The following is a 17,656-nucleotide window of genomic DNA, read 5'->3' as shown; positions in this document are numbered from 1 at the left end:
AATTATATACTTTTTTGTGTGTCTGACGGAGTTAACAAAAATCAAGTTTCAAAGGGAAACATGTGAATTTGTTGAAAATGTTTTTCTATGTAGAGCCTGCACCGTCACATGGTTAAATAGCTCAGACCTTTCTCTACATGAATATATAACTATAATCAATATAGTGTGTATTCTCAAAATATAATGTGTTTTGTCCCAACTCAAGAATCAGTGAGCTGTAACAGAATAAGTGTATTAACTATTAATTAACTATTATTCAATAGCGTTTCAATTATAATTAATTAAATAATTGTATAAAGAATTTTCCATGTTCTGTCATCTAATAATATATTCCATTGCCTTTCCTATCTGTATCAAAGTCAAAATGTTGGTATCGTGACAAGACTACAACATACAAAAGCAGCTTGACAACCGATATCCTTTGCGTCTAGTAGGCATGGGCCGATTTGTGATTTTGGTGGTATGTGCTATTTGCACAGATGTTTAGCCCTTAGTATGCACAGGCACAGTATAATATGCATGTAATAAATAGTTTGTTAATAAACTGTTACTTGAACAATTTTCACTGTGCTCCTACATTTATTTGTGTGCTCCTACATTTTTATTTAGATTTTATTTATTAAAATTTTATTTAGGAGCACATGTGCTCCTTGGGAAAAAGGTTAGCGTAGATCCCTATATATGGAGACATTAACATTACGTTATCAAACATGGGACGAAGACTGTAAAAAAAAGTGTCGACAATGTTTTATAATCTTTACGTTAATTTTCATCGTAAAAATTCGGTGCCCCCTGGGCGGTCGGGTGGCGTAGCGGAGATTGCGCTCGTCACCAATGCAAGAGGCTGCAGTCTAGACTCCCGGAGTCAGCATTGCCCTGCGGCTTGGGCTGGTCGTCATACTAACTCGTTTGGCTGAGTTAGGGGGAGGGAAGTCGTGGGTGGTAATCTGGCGGTGTGGACAGTGACGCCTACAGGTCAGGTCTGGGCGCCTGCTCAGCGAAAGGCAGTAAATGGTGAAGGCAGCGTGACCTCCCTCGCGTTACGCTTCACCAATGAGAGTCCTCGCTGCCAGGTGAAAAAAGAGCCACTGGCTGTCTCCACATGTGTCGGAGGAAGCATGTGGTGTACTTCAGGGTTCCCTTGTACCGACCAATAGGAGGAACATGCACACAACAATCAGGAAGGGGAGGGGGGGAATTGGCATAATGACTAAATTGGGATGGGGAGCCAAAATAGAAAAATCCGGCGGAGAAAAAGAGGATACATTCTTTTTTTATTCGGTACCCCCGAAATACAAAAAAAGCCCCTGAAAGTAAATTAACACATTGAGTGCCACGGAGGCGTTTTGCCGTTAGTTCATGCCGACCTTTGATGCTATATAGCGTTTGTTTGTCTTTTTTTTTTATTGGCGATATGAATTCATATTTCATCAACCAAGCCTCGGGTTAGTGCTGCAGAGTCTCTCTGAGCTCAATTGGGAAGATACCGCCCCCTATCGTCTCTCCCTGTGGTACTGCACCCCATTACTTTACACTGATGCAGGGGGGGTGGCCAGTTTCTTCATTTTACTTTTCCGTCAAGGCCATCTGAAGGATTGATTGTGCTCGCCGGCCCGGAAAACGCGTGGATTATGTATTTACAGTACTCAACACTGTAATCAATAAGCGTGATCGATATTTGGAATGGCGATCAGGAATTGGAATAATCTTTTTGGATAACATCTGATCTTAGGTAAGGAATTAATTTTACCAGTCTTAGGATAATCAGAGCTATTTTGACCTATATATCAGCGTTTGCCCTATGCATGTGTGTCTGTGTGTGCGCGATCAGGACATGAGAGAATCGATATTTCAGCCCGCCTCTATAGCGTGCATAAGTACACATATACTATCGATAATCTAGCGTTTATTTGATTCATAAATAGGCCGAAAAATGACAATGTTTTGTGTATGCTAGAATATTCCAGTAAATGCCTTTTATCACGGAATCTATATATTTTCCTGAAAAACTAGGGCTTTTCAAAATGCTATAAAACGAAAATGAACCGATTAAAAAAACACTCCATTTCGACAATGTTGACTGCAAACAAGTAATTGATAAGCGACAGGCAGATTAGACACATAGCCATAATTTAAGACAGAGATATGTAATGTTAATTACCTGAAATTATTCCATTTTTTTTGGGGGGGGACCCTGCATATATCGGTATCGGTTGATATCGGTATCGGAAATTAAGAGTTGGACAATATCGGTATCGGTAAAAAAGCCAATATCGAGCATCCCTATTAAATACCCATGTAAAATGACCTCCACAGGGAAAACCGAAAACGTTGTGCGATTCAGAAATAGGTCAACAATGAGATATTGCCAATTTGCAGTGCTTTGAAATGTTCTCTATCCGTTTCCGTATTTGCAAAATTGAATACGACTTGTAAATGTGTTAATTATTGTTAACCCTTTCTCTGCCACGCTTATGTACATCCTTATACCATCCTCTGCCAACTCTATTTGTCTATGGAGAAGTTCCCCTTCTTTGCAGGGCTATAACTTTTTAAATTGTATTGCTAAATTGACATTACTATGGCCCATTCAACGTCAATTATCTATCGTTTAGGATGTAGCAACGTTCTACTTTTTCATTCACATATTCATACTAAAATACAGTATAAAGTATAAATATGTTTTTATCGTTTTCTGCAGCATTCTGCAGAACGTGATTTATAGCCCTAAATGCATTATATTGATGATCAAATACAGTTTGATAGCGATCAGTGGCAGATAAAAAATGTCAAATGTATGTGCTTCTAGAAGTTACTACTCATCATCTGATGTTGACCGGATGGGGGGGGGGGGGTCGTTTATAATTCCGTGGCCAACGTTAGATGATTCATGTAGTGTGGGTGGTATGATCAGCAGAGCAGTTTGTATCGAACACGGTGTGAAACTTACCCCAGTATCATCGGGCCGTTGGGCGATGAGCGTGGAGCAAAAAGATTGCTATTATGGTATGTTGAAATATGGGATCCATTTCCAGGTTGTATAATAGTATATACGTCCAAATCATGTTGTTTATCGAGTTATTGGCAACGGATCGCTATCCATTGTGTCGAGCTCGAGTCCCGCGAGTGGCCGGACCGAATATGGATGAGCACCAGTTTCCGTTTCCGGTTTGCTGTTTGGGCGATCCGCCGATCGGCCACCAGATGGCGCTCTTGAACTGTTGGAGAGTTGAGAGGAGATCAACAGGGGATCTCAAGACTCTGCGGGTGAAACATGCCAATTGCCATCACATATTTTTGAAATATTGATCTCAATGACGTGTTACGGCGTCATTGGCAGATTACGCATGGCAGATAATGACGTGTTAACTCGTCCTTGGCGATTACAGGGTTAACTTGTCTGGCTGTATAATTGCCCTCGCTGTTTAAAGAACTTCAGTTGTGTCGTAGGAGAGGGGCTTAACACACATAAATAACAGCTACCAAATCCATCCCGTAACAATGGACCCATTAGGCTACTTTGTTGCGGTGTGAAAATATACAGACTTTGCGCCCCTTCATGTAATTCACTCACAGCTCGGGCTGTCGTTGTGGTAGATTTTACTACCAGGTAGAGACATAGTCAGGTTTTTGTGCACCGGAGTCTCCCGGACACATAATGACAGCCATCAAGTCGATCAGAGCATCCTACGCTATTGCAACTTTGGCGCACCAACCTCATAATACCTTTGGGAATCCGCAGAGGCATGCGGCATTCACCAGTAGGGGTAGGTGCGGAACATTTACTATATATCAGCGTAGGAAGCTCTGATCGACTTGTGGCTTGGTGCTACGTGTTCGGGAGGCGTGAATACTTTCCCCAAGGCAGTTGTCCTTCCGCGTTCGGTTTACGCGGCCTGATTGGCCACTGACACTTCTCTCAGCGTCCAATCGTGTTAGCCCTACTATCGCCTAACTACTCGCTCAATACACTCGCTCAATATACTAAAACTAACTATCACTCAACTCACTATCACTCAACTAGACTAAATATAGCCTATATAACAGATTTGTACAGCCTAACGTTAATATAGAGCGATTAAAACGATACGTTATTTATAAGAGCGAGGACTATTGATGTGAGAGATGAAAACAATACGTTATTTATATATTGATGTGATGTCGATTGATATGAATAGCGCGTTACGTTAATATAGAGAGATGAAAACAATACGAGGAAATGGGCTACGCTAATATAGAGAGATGAAAACAACACGAGGAAATGGGCGAGGACTATTGATGTGAGATGAAAACAATACGTTATTTATATATTGATGTGATGTCGATTGATATGAATAGCGTGTTACGTTAATATAGAGAGATGAAAACAATACGAGGAAATGGGCTACGTTAATATAGAGAGATGAAAACAATACGAGGAAATGGGCGAGGACTATTGATGTGAGAGATGAAAACAATATGTTATTTATATATTGATGTGATGTCGATTGATATGAATAGCGCGTAAACAATACGAGGAAATGGGCGAGGACTTGGGCTGTGGAACTGAAAGCTAGGCACAACGCAATTGGGCGCTGAGAGAAGCGTCGATAAGCGTCAGTGGCCAATCAGGCCGCGTAAACCGAACGCGGAAGGACAACTGTCTTGGGGAAAGTATTCACGCATTCGGGAGACCCAGGTGCAAAAACTCATTATGATCATGTCTCTACCACAACGACAGCCCAAGCTCTGAGTGAATTACGCGAACGGGAGCAAAGCATTGAATGCCTCTGAATCTCTCCATTGCATAAAGGAGTATCTCTCAAGTAGCCAAACATTACACTATAAAAACGAACTGGATAGTTGATTTAACCTATTAGCTCATTATGCGCCAAACACAAGATTTCTCGTGTTTGAAATCCAAGCTTTGAGCACCAAAAATGAGATATCTCGTTTTTAGTTTCCTTTTCCTTTTTTCTCATACTAAGCACTCGTGCCTTGTGAGTGTGGATTGGACCTGCAATGACAATTGAATCACGCCAGGTGGGAGTATTGCCTACCTTATGAACATGTGTGGGTGGCCCCATTGCACCCAAAGCACTAAGGGACTCTACTACTGTATATGTAATAAAAACAGACCACTTTGTGACATTATCCTAGTGGCTGTTATGTATAGTTTAATATGAGCCTAGTACTGCTCTTCTTAGGGCTTGTGTCCATAGCGGATGTTTTATGAGTTGTTAGCTCCTTCCTGTCATTCATTTCTATGCTACAGACGCGACAGGCGCGCTCCTCTTCCCAGCGGCGCGCCTCGCGTTTATGAGCTCTCGGCGGTAGAGTTTTTGGGCGGAGCGCTCCCAGCGCATAAAGTTGAAACTAGTTCAACTTTTGGAAAGGAGCGTGCTCATCAAGGTAATCAACATCGAGGAAGGGGCAGTCGCGAGACCCAGGAAAACGCTCTGAGCTTTTTTTTACCTTTTTTTCAAAGCGGTCCGCCTTGAAAAAAACTTCCGCTATGGACACAAGCCCTTAAGGCTCACAATCACCCCTTCCAAGAAATAGTATAGGCATATTATACATTTCCTGAATCCTTATTGGTCAGAAAGATTCACATCTTAGCTTGAATGAAAGATGACATAGTCCCCTTTAAAATGATACCAAAGACAATATGGTGAAACATTGACAGATGTCCTCTACGTCAGGGGTTCGCAAAGTTTTCAGGCCGCGACCCCCGAAATAACGGTGTCACAGAGCCGTGACCCCCACTATTATAGGAGGTAAAAAAAAAGATTTGAAATAAAAAATGTAAATAATTATTTAAATATAAAAAAATATTTACGTATATATAAAAAAAATGAATTATTAATACATTTTTGAATAAAAAAAATGTATTAATAAAAAAAGAAATTGGCATCATCTGTTATTGTACCCACGCGACGCCACTGTGTATAATGTATATTCATTGATTCACTTGAGGTCCAGGTTGTGTGTAAATGAGTATGTGCTACTGCTGCTTCCCCGTGAGGGCCAGGTTGTGTGTAAATGAGTATGTGCTACTGCTGCTTCCCCGCGTGAGGTCCAGACCAGGTTGTGTGTAAATGAGTATGTGCTACTGCTGCTTCCTCGTGTGCGGTTTGTTTCCCCGACAGACGCTCCTCTCTCTCTCTCTATATATATATCCCTCGCCCTCTCTCTCTCCCTATCTATCTATCTCCCTCTCTCTCTCACTCGCTCGTTGTCTGCCTCGCTCTGTTTGAGGAAGTGTCGGGTTACACTATCTGCCTCGCTCTGTTTCTGCTGTCGCTGTCAACCATAGAGGGGGCGTTAGTTATGCAAATCAGTGCTATATTAACGTCAGCAAAACCGTCAAATCAGAACAGCTTAGTTGAGTGAGGGATGATCTCGTGAACTCGAGACTAGACTGATGACAGCTTGTCTGAATATCTGTGAGTTATGCAACTGAACACCTGCATTTCCAACAAGGGGATCGATACAGGAATAATATTATGGTATCTTATCTTACATACCAGTACACACACACACACACACACACACACACACACACACACACACACACACACACACACACACACACACACACACACACACACACACACACTTGGAGGGATATGTATGTCGCTGGGTGTGACGTGCTGAGTGACAGACACATGGGTGACAGACATCGCCTCCATGTCGACCATCGGGAGTTTGACAACTTAATTCCATGGCACACTCCGTGGCATGCGAAAATTGACGCCCCATTGGAAAAAAGCAATATGTTTTCATTGTCAATCCTGATCAATCTACCATTTACTTAGGTATGTATTTTTAGGCGGATTTTCAGAAAATAGGGCTAGGGATTAACAGGTTAAGCTAAACCAGTGACATCATATGAATCTTGTGATTGCGAGGATACCGACCATTGCATACCAGCTTACCAGGGAAGGGGCTAAATATCGCTCCAAAGTCTGACCATCGTCACCACTAGGGCTGCACGATTAATCAATTTTAAATCGAAATCGTGATTTTTGAATGATGCAATTATAAAATCGCAAAAAAATATATATATATCGCAATTAAAAAAAAAAATTTAACCAGGAAGTCCCATTGAGATACAAGATCGGTTTGGGAGAGGGAGGTAAGGGGTTTTAGATTGTGTGTTGTGAAGTTTAGACTTCAGAGAGGGAGAGTAAAGTACAGAAAAAAAGGTACCGTTGGGTACCGGTATCGATTCCCAGGTAAAAAGAAAAAATTTCAGGCTCGGTGTCCCGAAAAGACCCATGCGTAGGCCAGATGCAAGCCGCATTTTACAATAAACATATGTGGGGCTGCTTAAAAAAATATATAATTATAATCGCAAATTTTATCGCAATCGCAATATCTGTCCGAAAAATATTTATCTATAGCATTTATGTTCAGTGACTTGAGGCCACAGTGCATGTGTAGCTCATTGACTGTGTGTGTGTGTACTTGCATACTTGCAGCTGAAGGACACCAAGTCAGCAGACCAGAAGACCACGTTGCTCCACTTCTTGGCACAAGTGTGTGAGGAGGAGTTTCCGGATGTGATAAAGTTCATAGACGACCTGGAGCATGTGGACCGCGCCAGCAGAGGTAACGGACACGTGCACGTGCACACATACAGTACACACACACACACACGTGCATGCATGCACACACACACACACAAACACACAAACACAATGCAGTCACATGTGAGTGTCCTTTTCACATGACACGGTGACCTTGTCCGTAAAAAGTTAAAAAAAAAGTACTTGTGATATTATTGTACTGAATTGAAATGGCACAAGTAGGGATGAAACGGCTACAGCGCTTTGAAAAACTCATGGTAAATATTGTCCAGACTGTCCGGCATAGACCGAAGACGTTGGCAACAGTCTCCCAGACGTGTAGGTGCAGCATGAGACATGGGTTTTGTTTTGCAATGAAAATATGGTGTAATGCAGACAGAGCTCTCCGCCTTCTAAGAGGACTAAGTGTAGTGTATTTAGGTTGTTATAAGAGTGCTGAGGGAAACATGATCAAATATTCTTAAAATGTTCAGCAAATTTTTTAACAATACCGCGGTGATACTGATAACTGTGATCACTTTGGTCACTATAATCATCATATGAAAAGTGCATAGCGTTACATATCTAGGCACAGCTAGGGTTGGCAGGACTGGTGCTCCGCGTGCTGTGTGGGGGAGGAGAGCTGTGTGCAGCGCTACCTCTCTCTCCGAGGTCTTCTCACAGCAGGATTACTGCTGCTATTCTTGGTTTGTGCCGGTGTCAACACAAGTTCCTCTACCCACCCAGGGCCATGGAAGACTCTCACCAGCAAGAGCTTCCTAATCAAACCAACACCTCCTCCTTCAATTCCCCAAGCAGTGCACTGGGCACACACACACACACACACGCACGCACGCACGCACGCACGCACGCACGCACGCACGCACACACACACACACACACACACACACACACACACACACACACCCCCCCCCACCCACACACATACATACACACACATACATACACACACATGCATGCACACACACACACTTAGAAACACTATTATTGCAATATTGCTTCTAGACAAACACGCGCACATACACAAACACACACGTGCATGTGTGTATCTATACTTGCGAGGACCATCCGTTGTGCCGTGTGGTCAATGGTAAAGCGGTGTGGGCCTCATCTAGGAGTCTCCCAGCAATGTCTGTGTGTCTGTCTGTGTATCTGTCTGTGTGTCACTGTGACATTCCAACACAAAGAAGGCATCCTGCTGTGCTCATGTGAGGCTGTGAAGCAGCATTAAGCATCATCGCTGGCAGGGTATGAAGCAGTGGCTATGCCAGGGTGTGAAGCAGCATGAAGCACCATCGATGGCAGGGTGTGAAGCAGCATGAAGCAGCATCTCTGGCAGGGTGTGAAGCAGCATGAATCAGCGTCTCTGGCAGGATGTGAAGCAGCATTAAGCAACGTCTCTGGCAGGATGTGAAGCAGCATCTCTGGCAGGGTGTGAAGCAGCATGAAGCAGCATCTATGACAGGGTGTGAAGCAGCATTAAGCAGTGTCACTGGCAGTGTGTGAAGCATCATGAAGCATCATCGCTGGCAGTGTGTGAATCAGCATAAAGCAGCGTATCTGGCAGGGTGTGAAGCAGCATGAAGCATCATCGCTGACATGGTGTGAAGCAGCATGAAGCAGCGTATCTGGCAGGGTGTGAAGCAGCATGGAGCATCATCGCTGGCAGGGTGTTAAGCAGCATGAAGCATCATCGCTGACAGTGTGTTAAGCAGCATGGAGCATCATCGCTGGCAGTGTGTGAAGCAGCATGAAGCATCATCGCTGGCAGTGTGTGAAGCAGCATGAATCATAATCACTGACAGTGTGTGAAGCAGCATGAAGCAGCGTATCTGGCAGTGTGTGAAGCAGCATGAAGCATCATCACTGACAGTGTGTGAAGCAGCATGAAGCATCATCGCTGGCAGTGTGTGAAGCAGCATGAAGCATCATCACTGACAGTGTGTGAAGCAGCATGAAGCATCATCGCTGACAGGGTGTGAAGCAGCATGAAGCATCATCGCTGACAGGGTGTGAAGCAGCATGAATCATCATCACTGGCAGGGTGTGAAGCAGCATGAAGCATCATCGCTGGCAGGGTGTGAATCAGCATGAAGCATCATCGCTGGCAGGGTGTGAATCAGCATGAAGCATCATCGCTGGCAGGGTGTGAAGCAGCATGAAGCATAATCGCTGGCAGGGTGTGAAGCAGCATGAAGCATCATCGCTGGCAGGGTGTGAAGCAGCATGAAGCATAATCGCTGGCAGGGTGTGAAGCAGCATGCATCATCATCGCTGACAGGGTGTGAAGCAGCATGAAGCATCATCGCTGGCAGGGTGTGAAGCAGCATGAAGCATCATCGCTGGCAGGGTGTATAGCAGCATCGCTGGCAGGGTGTGAAGCAGCATCGCTGGCAGGGTGTGAAGCAGCATCTCTGGCATGGTGTGAAGCAGCATCTCTGGCATGGTGTGAATCAGCATATCTGGCAGGGTATGAAGCAGCATCCTGGGGGTCTTGTTTCCACTTGATGGAGGTCTGGCAGGATGGCTTGGAAATTCCAACAATTGGTGTCCAATTTTGTCTGCATACAGTAACATCCACAGTACAATACAAACGTTATATTAATAAGACACATATTACAGAATTGTCCAGAATATAACATAATGTGTTTTTTTTTGCAACTAAAATTTTACTTTGAAGTGATATTTAGTCATGTTCCAGGTAAGATAGTGTGACACTGATATCAAGTTGATCTCCAGATTCATATGATATCACTTGGCCCTAACGTTAAGCATGTCACGCCCTTCAAAAACAGTGATGCTAATGTCGGATGATCTGCTGGCTAATCACTAGGTTTCAGATGGTGCATAGAAAATAAGGTCACGCTAACCAGGTCAGGACTGAGGATGAGTTATAATACACGTATTATTATTAGTATTATTTATTATTATTTATTATTTATTATTATTATTATTATTATTATTATTATTATTATTATTAGTATTAGTATTATTATTATTATTATTATCATCAAGGAGACATAGTCTAATTTAAATATAACATGGGGATATACATGCATGTTATAAATATGCCTACCAGTAGGCTACAGTTTATTGTAATTTTATTTAAATAACTCAAAACATAAATAAATGTGTATATTTTGTGAACAAGACAGTTGTATTTAAAATATATGCCTACCTTGTTTTATTCAATGTGTTAGTATTCACCTACTGGAAGCCTACTAACCCTACATATATATTATATTCATGGTAACACAATTTGATCTTCAAAACATTATTTTAAAAAGTAAGGGGCCATCTTATAATCAGGGTGGTTTTATATTCGAGTCATTATGGTTCTACACTCCTACTCTACCTGGTGTGAGTACCCCAGAAGTGCCAGCAGGGTGTTGTGTTATCTTATATTCGGTTACTTGCGGTAGTACTCTCCTACTCTACTTGATGTGAGGACCCCAGTGACAGCAATGTGTTGTCTGTGTGGTCTTATATTCGGGTCATTACGGTAATACTTTACATGATGTGATGAAGCCAGCAGTGACAGCAGGGTGTTGTGTGTCACTGTGATCCTAATGCTAATTTATTTAGATTGTTTCCTAATGCCTTGTTGTGTTCAAACATGAAAGCACACCTATGCATTATAAAGCGTGGGAGAGGGATTTAGGGGGAATTGACATGATGCGACAGAGATGGATGCACACACACACACACACACACACGCACACACACACACACACATGCACACACATGCACGCGCACACACACACGCGCACACACACACACACACACACACACACACACACACACACACACACACACAGACACACAGACACACACACACACACACACACGCAAACACACACATGCACACACACACGCACACACACACATACACACACACGCACACATTGCTATCTAGGGGTAGGTAGAGATTTAGAGTTCCTGTCAGAGTGGCAGGGCTTTTTACCTTCATCTTTATGATCTGCTTTCTGATCCCCCACTCGGCTCTCCTCTGCTTCTGTCTGGGGACCTGAGTAATACTCCTGGAGGCTAAAGGTTCTTTCACACATCGAATCCTAAAATTGCCTAACGTTTTTTCACACTAGCAGCAACATTCGGTTCCTCCAAGTCGCCTGGGACTTGGAGGAACATATCAAACAGGAAAACCAGGGTTTAAAACACCTCACACAGGAAAACCAGGGTTTAAAACCCTTCAAACAGGAAAACCAGCGTTTAAAACACCTCACACAGGAAAACCAGGGTTTAAAACACATCACACAGGTAAACCACGGTTTAAAACACCTCAAACAGGAAAACCAGGGTTTCCCAATGAACCATAAAAACACTCCACAGTTTGTTTCAATGGGAGTAAACAAGACGGGTGATAATAGGATAAACAACGTATGATGTTGCGTGACACCACCATGTCATGTGACCACGCCATGTCACATATATTGTATGTCATAAATGTCATGATTAGATTAGATGATTAGATTTTTATATCTGAATACCTGTATGTTGTGTATGTCATAAATGTCATTATGAATTGAAAATGGGGGACCCTGATGTAAACAAGACAAAAGTCTTTCTCTGGTCTGCATCCCCTTAACAATTGTGTGTATTGAGTTGTACTGTACTGCACCCATTCTGCAATATGTTAATTAAAGTTGTCAATCAATCAATCAATCACACACTGTTCTCACATACTACACTATATACCGGTTTTACTCACAGTTGGTGCAAGTGCGTAGTCCAGTGGTTCTCAAACTGTGGTACGCGTACATGGCTTGACGTTGACACCTGCCCACCTGCCCAATGCGGGTAGAATTCGTCATTGGCGGGTAGATGCGTCATTCTACCCGCCAATTGGGCGGGTGTTTTTTTTTACCACTAGTGGTACTTGGTGGTACTGCTGGTGGTACTTGAAAACATTGACCAAAAAAAAATGATATTTTTTTTTTGCAGTCAGGCCACTGAACTTAGAAGCAGGCCAGGCCAGTGTTTCTGGTTGTGGCGGCGCGATAGTTAGATAACCTAAGTGGGGAACAACCAGGAGATCACTGGGACAGAGAGTAATGCAGTCTAAACAGTCATAAATCTTTAATTCAACTTCAGCCCTGATCATAACCATTTATTTTTTTAGATTTTTTTGTAATGTCAGATAAAAAATGAAATACTCCCACTTTTCTGAAAATAGTTGGTGTTAAATCTGACATTACAAAAAATCCATCAAAATATGTGTTGTTGCTAATCATTGACACATGCCTAGCCTGTAATAATCCCCCCCAGAAAAATGTACTTTGCATTTGATATATTGAAAATATTTAACTTTTTGTGTTTTTTTAACAATAATTTGTGACATAAAAATGTTTCCTTCCCGATCCGATTCCGATACCTAAGCTTTGGGTATCGGCCGATACCGATACTGATCCGATACCAGTGCATACATTCAACATTTTTTAATTATATAAATTATAAAAAAAAAAAAAAATTAATACAGCTACTGTTTTATATATACTGTTTTTTAGTAATAACTATAAAGTAATGGTATTTATTCAACAACAGGTGATTGTATCGATTAGTATTAGTATCAGTAATTGAAAACTATCTCAATGAGTTCACCCACGAAAAGGTTGTTGGCACATTAGTTCCACACGGACATTATTCGTTGCTGCACTTGCTTCCACAAGGCTCCGTTTAAGTAGCAGAGGCTGTGTTGTGATTTTTGCACAATAAATATCCAACATTCTCTTTTGAGACTCCGCCTCAGACTCTTATCATTTGGCACTAAAAGCTAAACATTGTCACCGATATGGCTGTCCGCAACATGTCATTAATTGTGTACGCGAGTTGGTCTATCAATGACGACGTTAACGTGAGCTAGGTTAGCTAGCATGAGCTACCGGTAGATGGAAAGACTAACGTTACTGGTGAAAATGTGAAATGAATACTCATTTGCCAACTTGCTGTACTTTGCTTGCAGGTCTGCAGCCATTATTGCTGGATTATGAATAGACCCAACTTTAGCCAAGGTAACGTTAAAGCTAAAACATTAACGTTAGTTAACGCTAGCTTTCGGTTAGCTGTTCAATGTTAATAACACCACCAAGCGAACCCATCAGAGCTCCCCGTCAACACCGCTCTGTCGGGAGGATGGCATTTAAGAAAGTATCTGCTGTTAAAATGACAAACAGCATTGACACTTTAATTCACTGTCGGTTCAAAACCCGTTTGTTTTATAATGCTCACTCAGCAGACCGCAGTGTTGTTGATAAATTACGCCATATGGTATCGGAGCGCAGAATTAGAGGGTACTCGCCGATACCGATACCAGCATTTTAGGCAGTATCGGCGGCATTTCCGATACTGGTATCGGTATCGGAACAACTCTAATTTAAAGGGTAAAAATTCAAAAATGTATTGAATATGTGTTTTTCTTTTCTTTTTTACAATAATTCGTGATGCCCATCACAAACACTGGCATTTAACACATTCCCTGCCACGCGTCTATCCATCAATGTATGATCAATGCCACCAGTCTAAGCCTATGGAGATGTTCACCTTCTTTGCAGGGCTATAACTTTTTAAATTGTATTGCTAAATGGACATTACTATGGCCCATTCAACATCGATTATCTATCGTTCAGGATATAGGAACATTATACTTTGTCATTCATAGATTCATACGAAAATACCATCTAGAATATAAATATGTTTTTATCGTTGTCTGCAGTAATTCCTAGATTATCAACTGCCGGATGTTGCCGATACACGTTATATAAAAATGTTCAACTGTACATGATCCTAAACGTTATGACTGATCATGCACGGATGAACGGGGGGGGGGGGGGTCGTTTATAATTATGTGACCGTCAGTAAATGCTTTATGTAGTAAGGGTGATATATTGATCAGAGCAGTTTGCATGAATAATAATAAACACTCACGCTGAAAATGACGTCAGCGTCCTCTTACCGTTCGCCGATGACACTGGAGGAAAAAGATCCCACTTATTTGACGGTGATCTCCTAGATCCATTTCCGGTTGTATAATCATAATAAACGCCAAATCATATCGATTATTGCGTTATGGCAGCGATCGCTACACACGGACGTGTGTCTAGAGTCCCGCAACAATATGTGAGTTGAGTGGCGGACACATTTGCCAGATGCACGGAGATCTCCAGAGATCCATTTCAGGTTGCAACTCACCGATCATCACCAGGCGGCAGTATTGAAGCGTTGCAGAGTTGTCCAGGCTCCCACTGTATCAGACCCAGGCTCTGTGAGGGAATAATGAATACCATGACGAAAAAATGAAATATGATCTCAATAACGCTGTACGCCGTGGAATGGCAGAATTAGCATGACCTTGAAACACGTTGTATGACGTTTATGGCGCAGGATGTGTTAAAGGGTAAAATTCAAAAATCCCTGCACCAGAATGCAGGACATTTAGTTTTTGTAACAAAATAATTGTGTGTGTGAGAGAGAGAGAGATAATGAAGGACAATTCTTGCTGTGTGAGAGAGATAGAGATAGAGAGAGATAGAGAGAGAGAGAATTAAGTACATTTGCTGAAATACAGTTCTTAATTTGCTCACTTGCTATGTGATAATGTTAGTTATGTTATCAATGCCCCTTGCATTGTATGAGTTGTGTGGAAGCGTTTGCTAGTTCTAGTGCTATCCCTTTTGTACATTGTGGCTGTGTCTGACAAAAGTTAACAATAAATAATGGTATTAGGAATACATTTGCCTCCTGCGTGAACTGTGCATAGCTGAATAGACTGTATTTTAACGCGGTCATATGGTGGTACTTGGAGAGCCAGCTACGTTCTCAGGTGGTACTTGGTGTAAAAAGTGTGAGACCACTGGCGTAGTCATATTGACTACGTATGCACACACACACACACACACACACACACACACACACACACACACACACACACACACACACACACACACACACACACACACACACACACTATCTCTCTCACACACACATTATATCTCTCTCACACACACGCACACACACACACAAATTCCTAACAGCCACTGTGTGTGTTGATGGTCAGAGGCAGGCAGGGATGTCCTGTATGGTCATATTGCCACAGGCACCACCCAGGAGGGAAGCAGTATGTGTGTGCTCTGTTTGTCTCGGTGTGTCTATAGGTGTGTGTGTGTGTGTGTGTGTGTGTGTGTGTGTGTGTGTGTGTGTGTGTGTGTGTGTGTGTGTGTGTGTGTTGTGTGTGCCTGTGTGTGTGTGCCTGTGTGTCTGTGCTGTCTCAGCGTGTTACTTGCCGCACCAGTGGAGATGTCACCCACTGCTCCCCTCCCAGCAGGATAGGATGAGAGAGAGAGAGAGAGAGAGAGAGAGAGAGAGAGAGAGAGAGAGAAGAGAGAGAGAGAGAGAGAGAGAGAGAGAGAGAGAGAGAGAGAGAGAGAGAGAGAGGAGAGAGAGAGAGAGAGAGAGAGAGAGAGAGGAGAGAGAGAGAGAGAGAGAGAGAGAGAGAGAGAGAGAGAGAGAGAGAGAGAGAGAGAGAGAGAGAGAGAGAGAGAGAGAGAGAGAGAGAGAGAGAGAGAGAGAGAGAGAGAGAGAGAGAAATTTTTTTGATTTTTTAAGTACTTTATCTGTATGAAACAAAAACTTTACATCAAGCCTTTAAAAAAGACCTTCATTTCAAGATTAAAAAAAAATACAAACAAATAATAAATAGCTTACATATTCATAAAAGTTGTAAAACCATTCATCTCAAATACATCACAAATCACAATTCCATAACACCATTCCTGAGCCAAAAACCTCAAATGTCCCATAGCTAGAGAGAGAGAGAAGAGAGAGAGAGAGAGATGATGCCTCTTGTTTGGCCTCTCACTCATAAGCCCCTCAAGGTGTTGTTGTGTCTTGATAATCTGTAGATAATGAGATGCTCCCGCCCCGCCTCCTATGTCCCCCTGCTGTCCTGCTGCTTGTCCACGGCCAACACTCTGCAGAGACACCGTCTGAAGGCCCCTCGTCTCACAACATTTACATGTAGATAGACGATGTCTCTCTCTCTGTTTCTCTGTTTGTATCGGTCTCATCTCTCCTTCACACTTAGTGAGATGCATACAGTAAGTGGCTCATATTTTAACATCATTCAGTGCATGCATACAGTGTAGGGATGCTCGATATTGGCTTTTTTACCGATATACCGATATTGTCCAACTCTTATTTCCGATACCGATATCAACCGATACCGATATGCAGGGTTCCCCCCCAAATTTTTTTAATAATTTCAGGTAATTGACATTACATACAGGTATCTCTTGTTGTGGAATTAACACAACATTATGCATACTTTTGTCAATAAATAAATCAGAATTTGTTCTTACTTGCTTGCCTGTAAATAAAGGTTATAGAAATGTAAAAAATAAATAAAATTTAAATTAAAACCGATACCGATATTTTCCGATATCACATTTTAATGCCAATATTGTCCGATAATATCGGTAGGCCGATAATATCGGGCATCCCTAATACAGTGTACACACACATGCACACACACACACGCACACACACACACACACACACACACATATACACACACATACAGGTACAAAATAGTTACACGCCCAGCGCCACAGGCGTGTAGATTTAATGTTTGGCCGTCATAAATTAAGGCCTGGGCGCCATCTGGCGCCCAACAAAATCCACTGCATGAGTCGGCATTAATATGATGCAGGGAGTAGCCTCCAGCTGAGCGAGAGAAATGTTGTGGGAGCGGGTGGAAGTTTCCCAATCTGGAACAATCTCCGGGGCTGCAGCTGGACCCTATTGGATGCGGGCGTGGTGAGTTGAAACGAAAGTGAAACTGTGTGTGTGTGTGTGTGAGATGCGCTCTGCTCACGAGATCAAGTTTGTAACATGAGACGCACATGATACTTGTCTTCATCCGTTCTTTAGCCTACAAAAAACCCTGCAATCGCGTTTTTGATTGTGCTCTGATATTAATTTTGCATTTGATTTGACCAAATATGTGGAGGCATATTCCCGGAGTAGCTCCCCCGGTTCCCCCCTCAAAATTAAGAAAAACAGGCGACAACATT

General features: G+C 42.4%; 1 protein-coding gene across 1 annotated transcript in view; it reads left to right on the top strand.

Annotated features, from left to right (window-relative positions):
• Nucleotides 1-17,656, top strand: part of LOC311223466 (protein diaphanous homolog 3-like) — a gene marked incomplete at its 3' end in the record, with an annotated part of 594,292 nt that overhangs the window by 527,193 nt on the left and 49,443 nt on the right. Inside the window, exon 22 of the mRNA XM_084308253.1 lies at nucleotides 7,464-7,593. Within this exon, the coding sequence (XP_084164379.1) occupies nucleotides 7,464-7,593 (130 nt within the window). The remainder of the gene's footprint in view (nucleotides 1-7,463; nucleotides 7,594-17,656) is intronic.

This window comes from Notolepis coatsorum (genome assembly GCF_963971535.1).
Source record: "Notolepis coatsorum genome assembly, chromosome: 2".
In the NCBI taxonomy this organism is placed as follows: Eukaryota; Metazoa; Chordata; class Actinopteri; order Aulopiformes; family Paralepididae; genus Notolepis; species Notolepis coatsorum.
Note: the sequence above shows the minus strand (reverse complement) of the source record. Positions and strands in the feature narration are given on the sequence as shown.